General features: G+C 45.2%; 1 protein-coding gene across 1 annotated transcript in view; it reads right to left on the bottom strand.

Annotated features, from left to right (window-relative positions):
- Positions 1-19,036, bottom strand: part of FBXO32 (F-box protein 32) — a 32,445-nt gene that overhangs the window by 11,201 nt on the left and 2,208 nt on the right. Inside the window, exons 2-4 of the mRNA XM_081874579.1 lie at positions 7,336-7,448; positions 5,862-5,911; positions 4,690-4,782 (exon numbers count right to left, since the gene is read on the bottom strand). Coding sequence (XP_081730705.1) covers positions 4,690-4,782; positions 5,862-5,911; positions 7,336-7,448 — 256 coding nt within the window. The remainder of the gene's footprint in view (positions 1-4,689; positions 4,783-5,861; positions 5,912-7,335; positions 7,449-19,036) is intronic.

Below are 19,036 nucleotides of genomic sequence, written 5' to 3'. Positions count from 1 at the left end.
AATATTGTGTTCTGCTAGATAAAGACCCCATACATTGTCTTCTTTTGCCTCTGGCCCCACTGGTACATGGTGCCCAGAAAATTGTCCAAATGGGAATGTGAGACTTGTTATGGAAAAGGCTCTCTGCCCCTGTTGTCCTAAAACTGTAGAAGACAGTTTGGCCCACAGGATCCCGGGATATGTGGCTGGAGCCTCCAGCGAATGGTGTTAGCCTGCGTGTAAACAAAAAGTGAGCTAGGACCTTCTCCCTGTAACACAACACCTCTGGAATAAGTTCCGTTGGATTTCCCCTCGTAAATTAAGACACACATTCTTTCTCCTGCTTTTGCAGTGCGGGCGACTGAGTGCTTGCAGAACATTGCTTAAGAGTGCATCACACGGCAGATTCTTCTGGAGTAAGGAATCTGTCACTGTCATCTGCCTGTACATAACACCCCAGACAGCAAGCAAAGCTGTCTGAAATGGGACAGTTTGCAGGGCAGGGGGAAGAAGGAAAGAAAAGGATACACTCGGGCTCAGGTTCAAATAAAGTGGTCTCCATTCTAACTAACTGGCTTTATTTCTAGGACTCAAAACAGGAGAGGCACCTATGGAGGTGTGATTAACTCGCCAAACAGGCTTTCATCTTTTAGTCCGGCCTATTAAGTATAACTGTTCAATTCACACTAAAATGGATCATGACTGTGTGTATTACTGAAGGCTTCAACATGTGGATTTTCCATTAAGCTCTCTGAGCTCCTAGATGGTTTGATAATTAACTACTGTTGTTCTCTGCTAGCTAACACGTGAGTGTTTAACCTTAGATCACATGAGAGGTATTGAATTGCAAATCACCATCTTGGGGAGATGGTCTTTGTCTTTTGTTCCCGGGCTCCGAGGGGGAAAGAAGGAGGTGCAAATGAATCACTCCAGGAGCTCAACAGCCTTGGGGCTGGAATGCAGGCTAATGACACCTGTGTGAAAGAGAGCTATGTTTCTCAGCTCTGATTATACGTTATTTTATTCCTAGGAAGATGCTAAACCTATGCCTTGGAAGGCATGTGTCTGATGGAATTATTTGCAAATATCTTTGATTGCTTTTGTTCTCTTTTGAAGAAAGTTCTGCAAGTAAAGCTTTGAGTAATATCTAATGGGTCTGGACAAAGTTTTATTCCAAAAGGAGTCAGTTTTCATGCATCCAGCTGCACAATATTAACACCTGCAATATGGCCTTTTAAAATATATGTTTGCTAGTAATGCACAGGGAAATTGTGTAAGAATGCTTTTAAGCATGCAACTTGACGGACACATGTTTTAAGTGGTAAAATCTTGCATGGACTGTTCTCTATTGCCCTGCTCAACAAACATGAATTCTAAGTATGCAGATATAGAAACAGATACAGATATAGATATATAGAAGCAGCTTTTAGTTGTGGGGTGGGTGGGGAATGTATTTATTTCATAAAATTTATACATTACTTGATTGTTTAAAAAGAGAGAGAGAAACTTCAAAGTGGTTTGCAGAAAGATAAAACCATCAACTATTTGCAACCATTTGCATTCCTCCAAATCATACTCCTTATTCAAATTGCACCAGAAGCACCGGAAAAGTGCCAGAACTTTGCTCCTTTTAAAACTATGCCTCCCCCCCTGCCCCCTCTGGCCCAACAGCTAAAGACAGCCCGGTAGTCCCATAGACACGGCTTGAGCCAAAGGAGGGTCACTAGTCACAAAATAGCAGTCATTTGCTGCTGCTTCTGACTTGCAAGTGAATGACTGCAGGCATAGCAGAGGTTTTCCAGACACACACACACACACACACACACACACACACACACACACCCTGCTCAGCCATTAATGTGGTCTCTATGACGTGAGCTATTATTCACCAGGGACTTGGCTGATAGGATCAATTCATTTTTAACACAGTGTTCTTGTTTGAGTTGCGGTCCTTGGATGGAAGGTTTCGTTTTCTCCCTGCCAAACCGACAGCCAGTTTGAATTAGAGAGTTTTCAGCTTCTAGGTACCACTCAGTATCCGAGGCTCCAGGAAGTTAGAGGATTGGCTGGAGAAACACACGCTTTTATGAATTCTTAAATGGTGCAATTTCTACATGTATTAATCTTAGTGCGGAGAAAAATAAAGGACTTCGGAAATGGCCTAAACGAAGATCCATCCCACACGTTACATGCCGCTAATCTTGTCCTCAATTTTATTTTTTAATGTTGTTTGAACTTTCCCCTGCAGCTTAATTTTTATCTATTGCTATATTATTCTGTTTCTTATGACTGCTGCTGTTTTAATATTTTTTAAAAATTGTTTTCTAAGCCATTTTGAGGGCTCTTTGAAGGCCTATACATTTGAAAACAGTGGCACCTTGGTACTCAAACGGCTTGGCTCCCGAACACCACAAAACCGAAAGTAAGTGTTCCAGTTTGCGAACGTTTTTCGGAAGCCAAACTTCGGACGCGGCTTCCACTTGTGTGCAGGAAGCTCCTGCAGCTAATCGGAAGCCGCACCTTGGTTTTCGAACAGTTTCGGGAGTTGAATGGACTCCTGGAACAGATTAAGTTCAAGAACCAAGGTGCCACTGTACAGAGAAATTAATCTTCTGGAGAATTAAGAAACTGAATTTCTGGACGGTACCTTTTCAAACCGCAGTGGAAGTAGTGTGTGTGTGTGTGTGTGTGTGTGTGTGTGTGTGAGAGAGAGAGAGAGAGAGAGTTGGTGCTGACCTTTAAAGCCCTAAACGGCCTCGGTCCTGTATACCTGAAGGAGCGTCTCCACCCCCACCGTTCTGCCCGGACACTGAGGTCCAGCACCAAGGGCCTTCTAGCGGTTCCCTTGCTGTGAGAAGTGAGGTTACAGGGAAGCAGGCAGAGGGCCTTCTCGGTAGTGGCGCCTGCCCTGTGGAACGCTCCCCCACCAGATAGATGTCAAGGAGATAAACAACTATTTTACTTTTAAAAGACAACTGAAGGTTGTTTAGGAGTTTTTAATGTCTGATGCTGTATTGTTTTTAATATTCGGTTGGAAGCCGCCCGCCCAGAGTGGCTGAGGAAACTCAGCCAGATGGGCAGGGTATGTAAATAAATAAATAAATAAATAAATAAATAAATAAATAAATAAATAAATAAATAAATTAGCAGAGACAGATGTAAGGCAGGATTATTGCTCTGCTGGCTGATAGGAGTTGCAGTCCAACACATCCAGAGGGCACTAGATTGGGAAAGGCTGGTGTATTCCCTTATTACACCAAAGCCAATCTTCTCTGCTCAATTCTGATCTGAAAAGCAGGTGGCGGGCAAGCTGTTTCCTAAAACGCCATGCCCTTCCTGTTGTTCTGCCAACTCAATTTTTAAAAAGATCACATGTCAGTGAAAAAGGGCAGTAGTTGAACTGAAGAGTTAGGAGTCAGAGTGACACCAAGATGGATCATGGCAAGTTTCCAGTCAGACAAGGGGGGAGCAAATTGCCTGCTTGGTATATATTGTGCAGTTCTCCACTGCAAGCAACTTTGTTGTGTTCACGCAACACACAAAAAGAAAGGAATATTTTTTGAAAATTCCAGGGGGTAGCCATGTTAAATTGCAGCAAAAGGCAAGAGAGAGTCTTGTGGACCTTAAGGACTAACACAGTTTCTTACGGGCAAAAGCTTTTGTTAACTAGAACCCACTTCATGAGATGCATGGAGTTTGACCCTCAGCTACTAGGTACATACTAAAGGTAAAGGTAAAGGGACCCCTGACCATTAGGTCCTGTTGCGGACGACTCTGGGTACATACTACAAATGGGTAAAAAAGCAGTGGAGGGGTTATAAAGGATGTAGTTAAGTGGCAATGGATTTTTTTTTAATTGTAAGGTAAAGGGACCCCTGACCATTAGGTCCAGTCACGGACGACTCTGGGGTTGCGGCGCTCATCGCGCTTTATTGGCCGAGCTTCTGGGTCATTGGCCAGCATGACTAAGCCGCTTCTGGCGAACTAGAGCAGCGCATGGAAATGCTGTTTACCTTTCCACTGGAGCGGTACCTATTTATCTACTTGAAGAAGAAGAAGAAGAAGAAGAGTTTGGATTTGATATCCCGCCTTTCACTCCCCTTCAGGAGTCTCAAAGCGGCTAACATTCTCCTTTCCCTTCCTCCCCCACAACAAACACTCTGTGAGGTGAGTGGGGCTGAGAGACTTCAGAGAAGTGTGACTGGCCCAAGGCCACCCAGCAGCTGCATGTGGAGGAGCGGAGACGCGAACCCGGTTCCCCAGATTACGAGTCCACCGCTCTGAACCACTACACCACACTGGCTCACACTTGCACTTTGATGTGCTTTCGAACTGCTAGGTTGGCAGGAGCAGGGACCGAGCAACGGAAGCTCACCCCGTTGCGGGGATTCGAACCGCCAACCTTCTGATCGGCAAGTCCTAGGCTCTGTGGTTTAACCCACAGCGCCACCCGCATCCCTTTTTTAATTGTAGCCTGTGGCAATTCAGTTAAGACTCAACACATGCGAAGTTTGTCTGAAGAGCACACTGGTGATCTTAAATCGAGGATGGTGTCCACAAAAATCAAAGAGACTACTCTTAAAAAGAAAAGCACAATTTAAAAGGCTATGCTATGCAGACACAGGTTTTTTTCTGTCTCGCCCCTGGATTACCTGAAAGCCGCAGTTAGATTTAACAATTCAGCGGTGCAAGCCGTTGGTGAACACTCACCCGGACAACGTAGTTGAATCTCCTCGAGTCCAAGATGGCACTTGAGAAATCCAGCCTATTGAACGCTTCTCCAAGAGTGCAATAGCCATGTCGCTGAGAGGAGGGAGGGTGGGGAAAGAGAGGAATACCACAAGTGATTCATTTGTACTCAGGTTCTGGAACAGAGGCAGTAGCGGCATGCTCTTAAAACTAACACTACAGGCCGAGTTTGGATTCCAAAGGAATTGGATTCCTTGCTTGGCCTCACCAGAGATTGACCAAGCGCTTGTGCCCGCCTCCCAACACCTTAATATGGTCCAAGAATTCCTAGGGCAGAGATATTCTTTCAAGCTCCACATCTGGAGAATTGGATATAAACTTATCTTCTCTCTGAGTCAAACCAGAAATAGAAGCTACCTTATAGCGGGTGACATTATTTGTCCTCTTAGCCCAGTATCTTTCATTCCGACTGGAAATGGCCCTCCAGGATCTCAGATACTGAATGATCTTTTGCATAACCTTCTACATATTCATGTAATTGGAGACTGCAGGATTTGATCCCATGGCCTTCTGCAAGCAGATCATGCGGCTCTTCAACTGAGCTATGGTGCCATCGCATCAGCCTCTAGTATCCATTAACTTAAGGCATATCCACACTTCTTCTTGTTCCTCTGCTCCCTTCCTGGGAAAACCACTCTTTAGTGCTCAATTGGAGCAAACAGCAATTTGGGGTTTCTCTGGACTGACGATTGCTCCGATATAGAGCTCAATAGCGGGTTTTCGCTGGGAAAGGAGCAGGACAAGGAGGAAACCCCTTGCATGGGTCAAGCAGGAGTGCAGATGAACCCTTAAACAGATTATCTATAATTTTAGCAAATAGGATATAAAAAGACAATCCAGAGGCACCAAGAGAATAGTGCGTTTCTGGGCTGAACTGGTAAAGTTGCGATCTCCTTGCAGTGGACAGTTCTCTAGATATGCCAAGCCAAAAGTCGAAATACGATGCAATGGGCCACATTCGCTTCTACCTTTACTTTGTTGAGAAATGACCCAGAACATGCCAAGAATGATTGTTGACTCAGCCCTAAGACATTTTGGTTATGGTAAATGGAAGCAAAGTGGGCTATTTCAGGCAGTTTTAAATAACAATTTTGAGCAAGGCTACTATGTTTCACGTAATAAGGGATACTCACCTCTTTCGTGCTTCCTTTGTGCACATAAATCCACTTTTCTTGGTGAAAATCTGTTGAAATGAAACCACATTTTCTTGATTTAAAGCCATGCAAATTATGACCCTCGCCTCAATTTGCTTCAGTCTGTCATTGGTTGCCAACGATCACCACCACCCTGGGTTACATCAGGTCTCATGGACGAATGAGTTTAATAAACGGATCAAATCGGAAGCATATCTGAAAGACCACCACATCCTTCCACACAGACCCTCTGGCGTGTTTAGATTGGCAGAGAGGGCCTTCTTGATAGTTCCCCTGCCCTCAAAATTTGGAGAGGAGGAGTGGCCTAGAAGAGGGCATTCCCTGTGGCAACACCTTAGCTGCAGAATTCCCATTGGTGCTTACATTTTAACAAGAACAAAATAATAATAATAATAATAATAATAATAATAATAATAATAATAATGATGAACAGGAGAGGTGGCAGGGCTTTGGGATTCCTCAAAGGCAGACCATGGGTCTTTGGAAGCACTTTTTCTTTCGGCATGGTGTGTTGGGAACCCACTCTGGGCTGTAGGCGCAAAAGCTTTGACCTCTATGGTGAGTCAACCCTCCCTAAGCCAAGCTCAAAGCTGGAAGTTATTTAGCTCTCTCAGGAATTGCAGAAACACTGGCACATATCCAACACAGCACTAAATAATCATACCGCCAGCACAAGGATTCCCGCTTCCACAAGGGGCCATCTCCTCTCTTCTCCTCAAATACATCCCCAATGTATTTTCTGGAATTCCCCCAACCCCTGAGAGATTTGGGGAGGATGTGGGGGCAAGGAGAGTGGGGGGAAAGTCCCATTGCGCAAGTGGGGATCCTTGCACAGCACTGCAACTGGATAAGAGCCATTAAATAAGACTCCAAGCCAGCGGTTCTCAACCTGCGGGTCCCCAGATGTTGTTGGACTACAACTCCCATCATCCCTGAGCTCCGGCCTTGCTAGCTAGGGGTGATGGGAGTTGTAGTTCAACAACATCTGGGGACCCATAGGTTGAGAAAGGCTGCTCTGGGCAGTCTGATTAGAAAGGGAGTCCCCCACTTTGAAAGGGTTCAAGTGAATGGTTTTATTCCCTCTCCCCCATCTGGTTTTAGACACCATCTTGTAGTTGGGGCGTGCATGTTTAAAGAACAGTGGGGAAGGGGACTGGTTCAAGCTGTGGGGTTATGTACCTGCCAAGTGGGCTGGGGGGAGAAGAAGTTGGAAACAGATTGCTCCCCCCCCCCACACCAAATACAAGTGATAAACACAGAGAAAAGATCCCAGGCATAAGATTCTACATTGCAACCGATCCAAGTTCTCCGGCTAAGGGTCAAAGCAAAAGTGCAAAGCCTATCCAGGGTCAGAGGTCAATTCACTGAGCGAGAAATTTGGGTTTTCTCCCACACCCTCTCCAAACACAGCTGTTTATTGTTATTAAAATAAAAAAAATCTCCCCAGCCTTACACTGAATCTTTGTCTTGTTGTTCAGCTGGTCCTTCTTTCTCTTCTTCACAGCAACGTCACAGTTCATGCTATTCAAAATATTCTCCTTATTGTAGTCCTCTTTTCGGCAGTAACTGGGGATGAGACCAGAAAATGAAGGGAAAAGGTTTAATCTCTTCTGCAATCTGACTAATCTCTTCCCCAGCTCCATTAAGAGGAGTCTGGAGTACAAACACCAACAGTTAAGTCAATATATGATACAAGATTGCCTCAGCAGCCTATTAACTTTTGGGTCCGGTTCAAAGAGATCTAGTTTCTAAAAGCAGGGTTGGGGAACCTGCGCTAGGGATGGAAGAGAAATTTGATCCAGTTCACATTGAAAGCTGGCTCTACCTAATTCACATTTTCTGAAACAATACGAGAAGCACTGCAGAACCAGTTTCTAAGATTCACAGTTCTCTGAATTTTGCAGTGTGTATAAAGCAATGACAAACCTAGACAGCATCTTAAAAAGTAGAGACATCACCTTGCCAACAAAGGTCCGTATAGTTAAAGCTATGGTTTCCCCAGTACTGATGTATGAAAGTGAGAGCTGGACCATAAAGAAGGCTGATCACCGAAGAATTGATGCTTTTGAATTATGGTGCTGGAGGAGACTCTTGAGAGTCCCATGGACTGCAAGAAGATCAAACCTATCCATTCTGAAGGAAATCAGCCCTGAGTGCTCACTGGAAGGACACATCCTGAAGCTGAGGCCCCAATACTTTGGCCACCTCATGAGAAGAGAAGACTCCCTGGAAAAGACCCTGATGTTGGGAAAGATGGAGGGCACAAGGAGAAGGGGACGACAGAGGACGAGATGTTTGGACAGTGTTCTCGAAGCTACCAGCATGAGCTTGACCAAGCTGCGGGAGGCAGTGGAAGACAGAAGTGCCTGGCGTGCTCTGGTCCATGGGGTCACGAAGAGTCGGACATGACTAAACAACAACAAAACGTGTGCAAAAATGCATATGCTGGGGGGAAAGTGTGCATCAAATTGCACACATAAGTGAAATTTAACATACAAAAATGTATTACGTTTGGGGAAATGGCTTTTGCCAAAATGTGTCTAGTAGGCAAAATTGCACACAAACCTGCCTATGTGAAGGAGAGAGTCACTCTAAAATGCCAGTGAATTTTCAAACAGGTTTCTTTTTTAAAAAAAAAAAAAATGCAAGTTGATGTGGAAATGTGAAGAACCGAATTTAAGATTGGGAAAAAGGAGGAAACCCAGAGAAACCAAAATGGACAAATTCGACCATCTCTCCAGGCAGCCGTCCAGAAATTTGTGGACCGCTGCTGCTATATTGCTGGTGGGAGTTGCAGTCCAGCAACACCAGGAAGAACAGATCCCTTCCCTAAAATTTGGGTTTTGAATACTTGAGGAAACATCTCCTCCTTCTCCCACACCTTAAGAATATCATGTGAGGCTCTGGTTTGTGGTCCAGTCACTTATGTGGGTGAGATCATCAAAGGCAGTGAGCAGCAGCAGCCTTGTAATGACCGACGTCAACTGCTCTCTGGGAATTCCCCACCTTAGAACACCCAGAGAGGCTACCTTCCCCTATGCTTCCTTCTGCCAGTTTGATATTATTATTATTATTAATTATTGAGTTTATATACCGCCCTATACCCGGAGGTCTCAGGGTGGTTCACAGAAAAGATCACAACATATATAAAAGGATGTCACATAGAGGAGAGAGAAAGGTTGTTTTCTGCTGCTCCAGAGAAGCGGACACGGAGCAATGGTTCCAAACTACAAGAAAGAAGATTCCACCTAAACATTAGGAAGAACTTCCTGACAGTAAGAGCTGTTCGACAGTGGAATTTGCTGCCAAGGAGTGTGGTGGAGTCTCCTTCTTTGGAGGTCTTTAAGCAGAGGCTTGACAACCATATGTCAGGAGTGCTCTGATGGTGTTTCCTGCTTGGCAGGGGGTTGGACTCGATGGCCCTTGTGGTCTCTTCCAACTCTATGATTCTATGATTCTATAATCAGAACAACAACAACAACCCAATAACACCCCACTCCCAGAAAAGAGCCACATTTTAAAAGGGTATAGGATGCCAAACAGATCAACCAAAGGCCTGGTTAAAAAGGAATGTTTTTGCCTGGCGCCTAAAGGTGTGTAATGAAGGGGCCAGGCGAACTTCCCTAGGGAGAGCATTCCACAGACAGGGAGCCACTGCAGGGTTCACTCCAATGGGGCCTCCACTGAGTGCAAGAGGCTCCACACTTCAGAAGATCACCCTCCAATTCAAGGAAGCTTCCCACCAAATGTTTAGAAGTTGTTGCTTCTGCTGACATTTATCCATCCCTCATAGCATTAAAACACAGTACTAAAAGCAGTTTAAAACAACTTGCAATCATAGAAATAAGGTGGGTCCTAATATATACACATTGAGGGTCGGGGGGGAAAAGAGAGTCTGGGTAAATTACTGGGTAAAGTACTGAAGAAACTGGCTGAATCTGTTGGAAGAGCTTTCCACAAGACTGGGCCACAAGGCAGAAGGCTCAATTTTGTACTGCCATTAGGCAAGTCTCACCAATCCAGGAAGACACCCAAAGATGCTCCTATATATTATCTCAGAAACTTAGTGTTAGAATTCCTGCTCCGTGATTACAGTCATGGGATTGTTGTCTATCACATGATGGTGTATGTTTTGACTCCACAGAGTGGGAAGTGACGGAGACAGGATGTTTGTGTTACTGTGTTCCGTGAAGTGGGACTATTGTCCTTTGTTCTCGCTCTTTGCTGTCTGATGCTAGAGAGAGAGGGAGCCATGTTGCAGTGCTCTGTGTGGGTTTATATGTAAATAAAGTAGATTAGCCAAAATGCTGAGTTCTGTTACCCGAACTGCGGATCCCTGAGTGTGCCAATGTCTGTTGGCATCGGTTGCTGTGATGTTCGGGCAGAAGAAAGCTTGTGAAGCTCCCGAATGAACGACCAGGAGGGAGAGAACATGCCAGTCAGGCATGTGTCTCTTCCAGGGTCCTACTCGAATGTAGGACAAGCTAACACTTAGTTGGTAAGTAAATGTTATTGGGGTAGAATGGGAAGAAGAGAAATGGCTTCTGGGCAGCTACTGCAATATACAGTAGAACCTCATGTTACGGACGGGATCCGTTCCGGAGGCCTGTCCATAACAAGGAACTGACGCAAGCCAAAGCGCTGCGTCTGCGAACATGCAACACGATTTATCGCTTCTCGCATGCGTGAGCAGCGAAACCCAGAAGTAACCCATTCTGGTGCTTCTGGGTTGCCACGGGACACAACACGAAAACACATAACCTGAAGCGGACGCAACATGTACACAGTTTTTAAGTTGGTACAGTGGTGCCTCGCAAGACGAAATTAATCCGTTCCGTGAGGCTTAGCGGATTAGTGCTATTAGCGGTTTAGCGGCTTTTAGCGGATCAGCTGATAAGCGGTTTAGGGCTTAGGAAAAGGGGGGGGGAGGGGAAAAACCCCGCAGGAACTCGCAAGACATTTTCGTCTTGCGAAGCAAGCCCACAGGGAAATTCGTTTTGCGAAGCACCTCCAAAATGGAAAACCCTTTCGTCTAGCGGGTTTTCCGTCTTGCGAGGCATTCGTCTTGCGGGGCACCACTGTACATTGGACCCTAAGGGACCAAACAGATTTCTATAGGAAATTAAGTCTGCTCCAAATCTGTTTCAGTCTGCTAGATGTTGGCACCAACCTTGTCCTACACATCTGAAAGAATTTTATTTAAATGCTCTTTTATATAAACAAGATGAACCGTAGAGCAAACTTCCTGTCCTGTACACACCCTTGCACGTTCAGGAAATGTACCAGGAACGGTCACTTTCAGGACAAGCTCAGTGACACTTTTATAGGCTGTCTTGATGAAAAATGGAACGTGGAGGCAATTACACCCATAATTAAGTGGCAGTTGCATAACAAACCTCGTGACCTGGGTGCAACATCAGTGCCCTTTCTTTAGCCTTCTCCTGCTCACCTGATGTCATCGCTTCCTGCTTGTGTCATGAGATGTCCTCAGGCAGGGACACACTCAGGTTACAGGCATCTGTCTATTGTCAGACATATTTTGCAAGGCCTGCAAATAATACTGTGTCGGGAGAGGAGCTTCAGCAGGACAAGGATGGCTAAGGAGAGCAATGTGGGAATGTGAAAAGTTCTATACACTGCAAAGGATATGAAGATAATAAATGATCAATGCCCAAACGGAACTTGGATGCGAGGAAGAAATGTTCTGGTGTAGTCTTCTACCCTCTGTGCTACTTTTTTCTAATCGCAGGGAGTTTATTCCCTATGGGAAACACTAAAAACATACTATTTCCATTTTCAGCCTAAAGTGATTCTGACAGAGATCTCTGTACTACAAGCTGAACTGCACTTGTAGAACGGCTTTAAGGCTGCAGTTTCCAAACCATTTTTCTATAGAGGTCTGTCTCACTTGGCCACAAGGCAATTTAAGAATGGTCCTCACCATTCACAAGTCTGTTGTGGGGTTGAATTGCCTCTCTGAATCTAGCCTAGCATGGTTGTCTTAAACATCCTGCCAAGCTCACACCCTGCGGGCCAACGCGAGTAAGGAGCAAAAGCAAGGTTGTAGACAGGTGAGCCAAATGCAAAATGGAGGTTCACAGTACAAATCTACATCTGGGAGACTGCAGATAAGGATTTCCAGCAATTGTTTCCCAGACGGTTGTGGGGCAGGAAGATTTTGTTTGTTGCTGCTAAACGTTGAACAATTGGGAGTCAGAAATCTTTCCCAATCTGTGGTTGATCATCTATCGGGGGGTGGGGGGGGGCGGATTACTGATCAGTAGATCTCAATCTAATGTCCTTTTCTTAGACCACCACACCCTTCAGATCAGGCATAGGCAAACTCAGCCCTCCAGATGTATTGGGACTGCAACTCCCATCATCCCTGACCACTGGTCCTGTTAGCTAGGGATGATGGGAGTTGTAGTCCCAAAACATCTGGAGGGCCGAGTTTGACTATGCCTGCCGTAGATTAACATTACCAGGGGGTAGGCATAGGCAAACTCAGCCCTCCAGATTTTTTTGGGACTACAACTCCCATCATCCATAGTTTGCATTGCTTTTCCATTACACTTTATTACTTTATACTACAAAGGCAGTGAAGAATTGCTCTGAAATGGAAGTTGGGTTCAGCCAATAAAGTGACAGAACTGAAGGTTTCAACACAGCCTTGACTGCAGTGTTGCTCCCAAGGATTTCAGTTAACCACCTGCAAAATGTGTGCCCATGTACACGTACACACACACACACACACAGAATAATTGTGTCAGGGTAACCACATTGCAGTTCTATCTACAATTTTACAGCTTCATGCACAAGTTGTACTTATTTACATAGCGATCTGTTTCATTACCCCATGCTTAATGCTTGGGTCGTAAACTATTTTAAATACTTGTCTAAACGGAGAAGGGGGGAGCGGGAAGTACAACAAAATAATGCTCTGCTGCAGAAAGATATCACATTCCTTCTTGTATTTGTAACAAGATCCTGTTCAGAGTCATCTTTAGACAGCTGCCTCTATTGCAGAATCTCCTGGCCAGAGCTGGAGTTTTATATTAAATTTCATTCTTGACTGCCTCAAAGTAATACAAACAAATACCCAAAGAAAACGACTTGGTCCTTTACTAACGTACAGCATAGCAGAGATCAGTCACCTAATACTGAAGATCTTGCTTGTTTGTGCAACAACTGAATAATCTTAATTTCACATATGCGCTCATGGGGTCTGAAGTGTACAGCGACTCACCAGGAACAAGACCTCGGGGTCGTAGTAGTGAATATATTGACCCAGTGTGTGGCAGCTGTGAAAAAGGCGAATGCTCTGCTAGGGATCAATAGGAAGGGAACTGTAAATAAAGCTACCAATTTCATAATCTATGGCGCAACTAGATATTCGGCCACGCTCTTTAAGGCAGAGATGCGCAACCTGTGGCTGTGCAGATTTTGTGGACTTCAACTCCCACCATTCCGGAGTACTGGCCATTCTGGCTGGGGCTGACCGGAGTTGGGGTCCAACAATATCGAAAAGGCCACAGGTTGTCCACTTCTGCATTAAGCTAGTGAAGCTCTGAACTGCATGGGATCAGCACTTTTAGTACTGGCTTCCAGTGAAGCATGGGATTCAAACTTGTGTTGATGCAGCCATGTGCATATTAAAATGACACTGTGGAACACAATGTGGTCAGCAGGATGCCTTGAAGCTCCGTAACTGTAAGGTGTAAATTCAGAAGCAGGTATACTCTGTGTAAAATCCAGCTCCTCACCCGCACCCTGCCCAGCTTCTTCTAGTCCTTAAGGCTGAAGAAGAAAAAAGGAATGAAATGTAAATCTCAGAAGACATTCCTGGTAGGGAAGGAGGGCCGAGCTGGATTTCTAGCGGTCAGGAAAAACGTTTTGGCTCAAACGTTTTGGCTCCCAAACGCTACAAACCCGGAAGTGACTGTTCTGGTTTGTGAACTATTTTTGGAAGCTGAACGTCCGATGGGGCTTCCGATTGGCTGCAGGAGCTTCCTGCAGAAGCCACACTTTGGTTTCCAGACATTTTGGAAGTTGAGCGGAATTCCGGAACGGATTCCGTTCGACTTCCAAGGTACGACTTTATATAATTTGGTTGTGGCTCAACTGTTCTGCTGGAAGGCGGAATTGTGGATTTATAGCAGCGATCCCTGACCCTTGGACACAACTAGATGTGCACCTCTGTTCTTAGGAGCCAGAGTCCAATATATTTACATGGGCTTCAATTCCACAAAAGTTTATGTCCCAATAAACCCATTGGTCTTTCAAATCAAGGCTCTGTTATTCTTGTTAGTAACAGACTTAAGATGGCTTCCTTACTAGAAAGAGCCTGATCTGCAAATCACAGTACAGTGGTACCTTGGTTTAAGAACAGCTTAGTTTATGAATTAACTTGGATTAAGAATGCTGCAAATCCGGAAGTAGGTGTTTTGGTTTGTGAAATTTGCCTTGGAAGCAGAACATGTTTCACTTCCTGTTGAGTATGTTCCATTTGTAAATTGGGTCCTCTGCTGCTATGGGAAAGAAAGCCTTGGTTTAAGAACAGACTTCCGGAACGGATTAAATTCATAAACCAAGGTACCACTGTATAAAGTGTTTAGGGTTATTTCCAGCCCTTCGTTTAGGCAATCACAGGAGGAATCAAATTATCTGATCAAATACAGAACAGAAAATACCTAACACTACAGGTGTGGGGAACTGACCAGGTCTATGTGTATGCACAGGGAAATTCCTAACACCACAGGTGTGAGGAATAGATTCTGGCTAATCCAGAAAGGCACTGTTTTCAGACAGCTCCTCAGAAAATGCCCAGAAAGCAGAGGTATTTCTGGAAGTGTCCAGTAATAAACTGTTTAAAGGTAAAGGTAAAGGGACCCTGACCATTAGGTCCAATCGTGACCGACTCTGGGGTTGCGGCGCTCATCTCGCTTTATTGGCCAAGGGAGCCGGCATACAGCTTCCGGGTCATGTGGCCAGCATGACTAAGCCGCTTCTGGCGAACCAGAGCAGCGCACGGAAATGCTGTTTACCTTCCCGCCAGAGCGGTACCTATTTATCTGCTTGCACTTTGTTGTGCTTTCAAACTGCTAGGTTGGCAGGAGCAGGGACCGAGCAACGGGAGCTCCCCCCGTTGTGGGGATTCGAACCACCGACCTTCTGCTTAGCAAGTCCTAGGCTCTGTGGTTTAACCCACAGCGGCTTGGCTTATAAACTGCATGCTCTTGATGGTGCAGCAACAGAGAACAATTGAAGAGAACAGGTGCTATTTGAAACCTGGAGGAGCTACAGTTCTGCTGCGCTGTCCAAGGAACCCTCACCCTTCCCCCATCCCCTTCCCATCTCTTTGTGTTTTCCCCAAAGCAAACGTCACACACTCCTTATCTTCAGTAGAAACTGTATCTCTGTTTACTGGGCTGCGTTACTAGGACATAGAAATGTCACTGGATCAGGTGATTCAACAGAGCTTTATTGCCCAATGTCATGTGATGTGACCTGGAACTTGTTAACAGTCCCATCTTGAGGTGCCAGGGGCAAATTTATGCCGCAGAGGTTACTGAGAAGGTTTCTACCGAGATTTCAATGCGCAGAGAAGCAACGAGAATCACAAGAAGCAGGCTGAGCAGCGTCTATCAATTACCCCAGGGTTGCTTACTTGGGTTTGCAGGAACTCTGGAGAGCTCTTTCCCAATAAATGTCACCTGATTCCTTCAGCTGCAGCTGCCAGACATTGAAACTGTGGTTTTCTGCATGCAGTATGTGCTCTACAAACCCCACAAGCTGCAGTTCCTTCCCCTATATTTCCAAAGAGGAAATCCTGCCTCTCAGGGCCGGGTGGGCGAGGAAGACCCCCCCTCCAGAGGCACAGGCAAGGAGGGGGCGCAATATCTGCTGAAAATATTTCCAATATGTCCATAAATAAAAATATCAATTATTTCCTCATATGAAAAAGGTTTTAAATAGAGGGTCTTCCCAGTGTATGGTGGGACGCGGGTGGCTCTGTGGGTTAAACCACAGAGCCTAGGGCTTGCCAATCACAAGGTCGGTGGTTCGAATCCCCACAACGGGGTGAGCTCCCATTGCTCGGTCCCTGCTCTTGCCAACCTAGCAGTTCGAAAGCACCTCAAAGTGCAAGTAGATAAATAGGTACTTCTCTGGCGGGAAGGCAAACGGCGTTTCCGTGCGCTGCTCTGGTTCGGCAGAAGCGGCTTAGTCATGCTGGCCACATGACCCAGAAGCTGTATGCCGGCTCCCTCCACCAATAAAGCGAGATGAGCACCACAACTCCAGAGTCGGCCACGACTGGACCTAATGGTCAGGGGTCCCTTTACCTTACAGTATATGTTATGCAGGGGCCCTGTTTTTCCCTATTTTTTTTCTGTGCCACATTCCCTAGGGGGCGCAATCTGGATGGTTCTGCCAGGGGCGAAAGATCACCTAGCTATGGTTCTGCTGCCTCTTCCTACAGGAGGGTTAGAACCAAGGGCAACCTTCTGTCCTGCAAGCAGTGGTCTCTCCAAACAGCCAGCCATAATTCCTTCCTCATCCCTAGCAATGCCCCCGCAATGTACTCTAACTTTGATATAGAGATTTAATACTTTGGCAGCTGTGCACCTAACTTCTCTTGTTGTGCAAGAGCCCACATCGAGCCGGTTTTCTTTTTCAAACTGTGAAAATCAGCACAGCCCCAAGGCAAGGCTTTTCCTTCCAGTCTATTTCATATGGATGAGCTACTGTTGCACAAGGAGTCGGTGGAGCACCACACAAGGGCTCAAAGGCTGGTGTGTCAAGGCATGCTTTGACAGATGGCATGTTTAAGCAGTGAGAGATGCCAAGCGAATGACAAAGAAATGATCAGGGCACCGTTCCCATGTGCTATGTCATACTGTTGCCACTCACGTCTAATCCAAAAGTGGTTGCATTTAGTTTTGCCCTTGCAGTTTCAAAAGCCAGGAATTAAAAACAAAACGAAACAAAAAACCTGGGTTCACTTTCTCAGTAGAGGTAGTAAAAGTTTAGCAATGCGAACTTTTAGCAAAATGAGCAGCCTAGACAAAAAAGCTTGGGCTACAGCTTACTAACAGTAGAATTGTTTTTAATTTGGTTGTGAAATCTCCTGCATGCTGGCCAAGCAAACTGAAAGATCCTGAAACCAATAGCTGGCCCAACCAAATCTATCATGTAACTTGTTCACAGTTGCCACTAGTTTCGTGGGACAGACAGGGATTTAAACAACCTGCTCTGTGGCATTTCAGTATCAGTCCCTGCTGAAGACAGGATGCCGGAACTCGATGGCTCATTGCTTAACAACATTTCATTTTTTCGGGCAGAAGCCTTTAATATGCAACGAATACAGGCCTCTGCTTAAGTGGCCAACATTCTGTTAGATGCCAAACAAAATAAACCAGAATGCCCTGCCATAGCCAAGGCTTTTGTTAACTAAACACAGTAAACCAAGAGAGCTCCGAGTTTAAAAATAGTCTCAACCCATTTTGTTAAGTTCCACATCTCAACTACCGCATGCTCTGAAGCCACTTGAACTGTCAGTATTGATTTCTTGTAATTAAACAGATACCCGTCTGAGCGAAAGTTTTGAAGCACAACTCCGCTAATGGGGACGCAGTGTTCCCGTTGCCACAAATTTATGTTTCAACTAAAGAACCACCCACCGTGGATTTCGCAAAACTAACCCATACATTACTCAAACTGATGTTTTCCTGGAAAGCATAAACAGAAGTTACAGGAAACAAGCCTTCCAAAATTATCAGGCAGGAGTCTCAATCTATATTTCCTAGTTAGATATGACATACTTCCTTCCCAGATAACGTAATGCATAATTTAAGTGTCCCACTAAATTCAGTGCTTGCATTTAGTTTTGCAACTCCGTTTCCAAAAAGCAGATATTCCAAAATAAATTCAGCAAGCCTAGCTACCCAAGTGATCAGCTTTGGCAGTCCAATTCTATACCTTACTCAGAAGTAAAATCCACTGTGTTCAGTGGGATCTACAGGCAGGTTGGCGTGCAAAGGATTGCAGCCCCATTAAATGGAAGGGGATTTGTGTCAGTTTAAATTCAAACATTGTGGCCTAACTAGGCTGCAGACTGGGTTGTATCTGTTTTCTCTTCATTTTCTTGCTTGCTCAGCGAACCCATCCAAGAAGCTCCAAAACCCTAATAACAAAAAATCTGGCTCTCATACAGAAACCATCCATCTAAAATCTGGGTTTGCTGCACATTTTAGGCAGAAGCAGGGGGGAAATATCTGTGCGCCAAGCAAAATTCTTACCATGAACTGCTTAATGAAACATGCACATGATTCCATCAAAAGAATCCTCACTATGGGGGCTGGTGGGTGTTTTAATTCATGAATAAACTTCATACAAATCGTAGAATTTTAGAGTTGGAAGGGACCACGAGGGTCATTTAGTCCAACCCCCTACACTGCAGGAATCTTGTGCCCAATGTGGGGCTCGAACCCAGGAACCTGAGATCCCTGAGAGTCTAATGCTTTACCAGCTGACCTATCCAGCATTCATGATAACCTGCTTCCTCAGTAACTGACATACTATCTGCTGCTGTTCCAACTCCTCTGTTCTTTGGTGTGCCAATTTATTATTTCAGTTTCTCATTAAGTTCCAGGAGGAGATGGTTTTTGAGGAAAACAATTTGCAGGATTGTTTGCTTCCCTGAACCAAAGCAACAACATTGAGAATATTAGACTTTCAAGCACTTTTGCCCAGCTGTACACTGTGACTGAGGGAACCTAGGTAGGGATGGAGGCAGAGCAGCACAAACTGTGTGTGTGTGTGTGTGTGTGTGTGTGTGTGTGTGTGTTGCATCAGACCAAACAGTCTCCAGGGACATGGAGATACTTAGCAGCATCCTGGACAAAACCTGGGGGAGAAGACAAAGGTTGGATAGAGTATGAGAGGTGGGGAAATGGGTGAAGGTGGGACAGAACTGGTACTTATTTTGAAAAGGTACTTTATGGCTGAGTGTCTCTGAACATGCACAAAATTATTTTCCCAAAGGGAATGCTTCCTTGCCTGTTCAGAAACAGTCTGTCCTGCTGTGCTTTGGAATCTGCTGGTAGTGGTCCCATGAGATCCCTGTTGCAAAGCAGCCTGGAAACTTCCAGGTA

This window comes from Podarcis erhardii (genome assembly GCF_964252035.2).
Source record: "Podarcis erhardii genome assembly, chromosome: 8".
In the NCBI taxonomy this organism is placed as follows: domain Eukaryota; kingdom Metazoa; phylum Chordata; class Lepidosauria; order Squamata; family Lacertidae; genus Podarcis; species Podarcis erhardii.
Note: the sequence above shows the minus strand (reverse complement) of the source record. Positions and strands in the feature narration are given on the sequence as shown.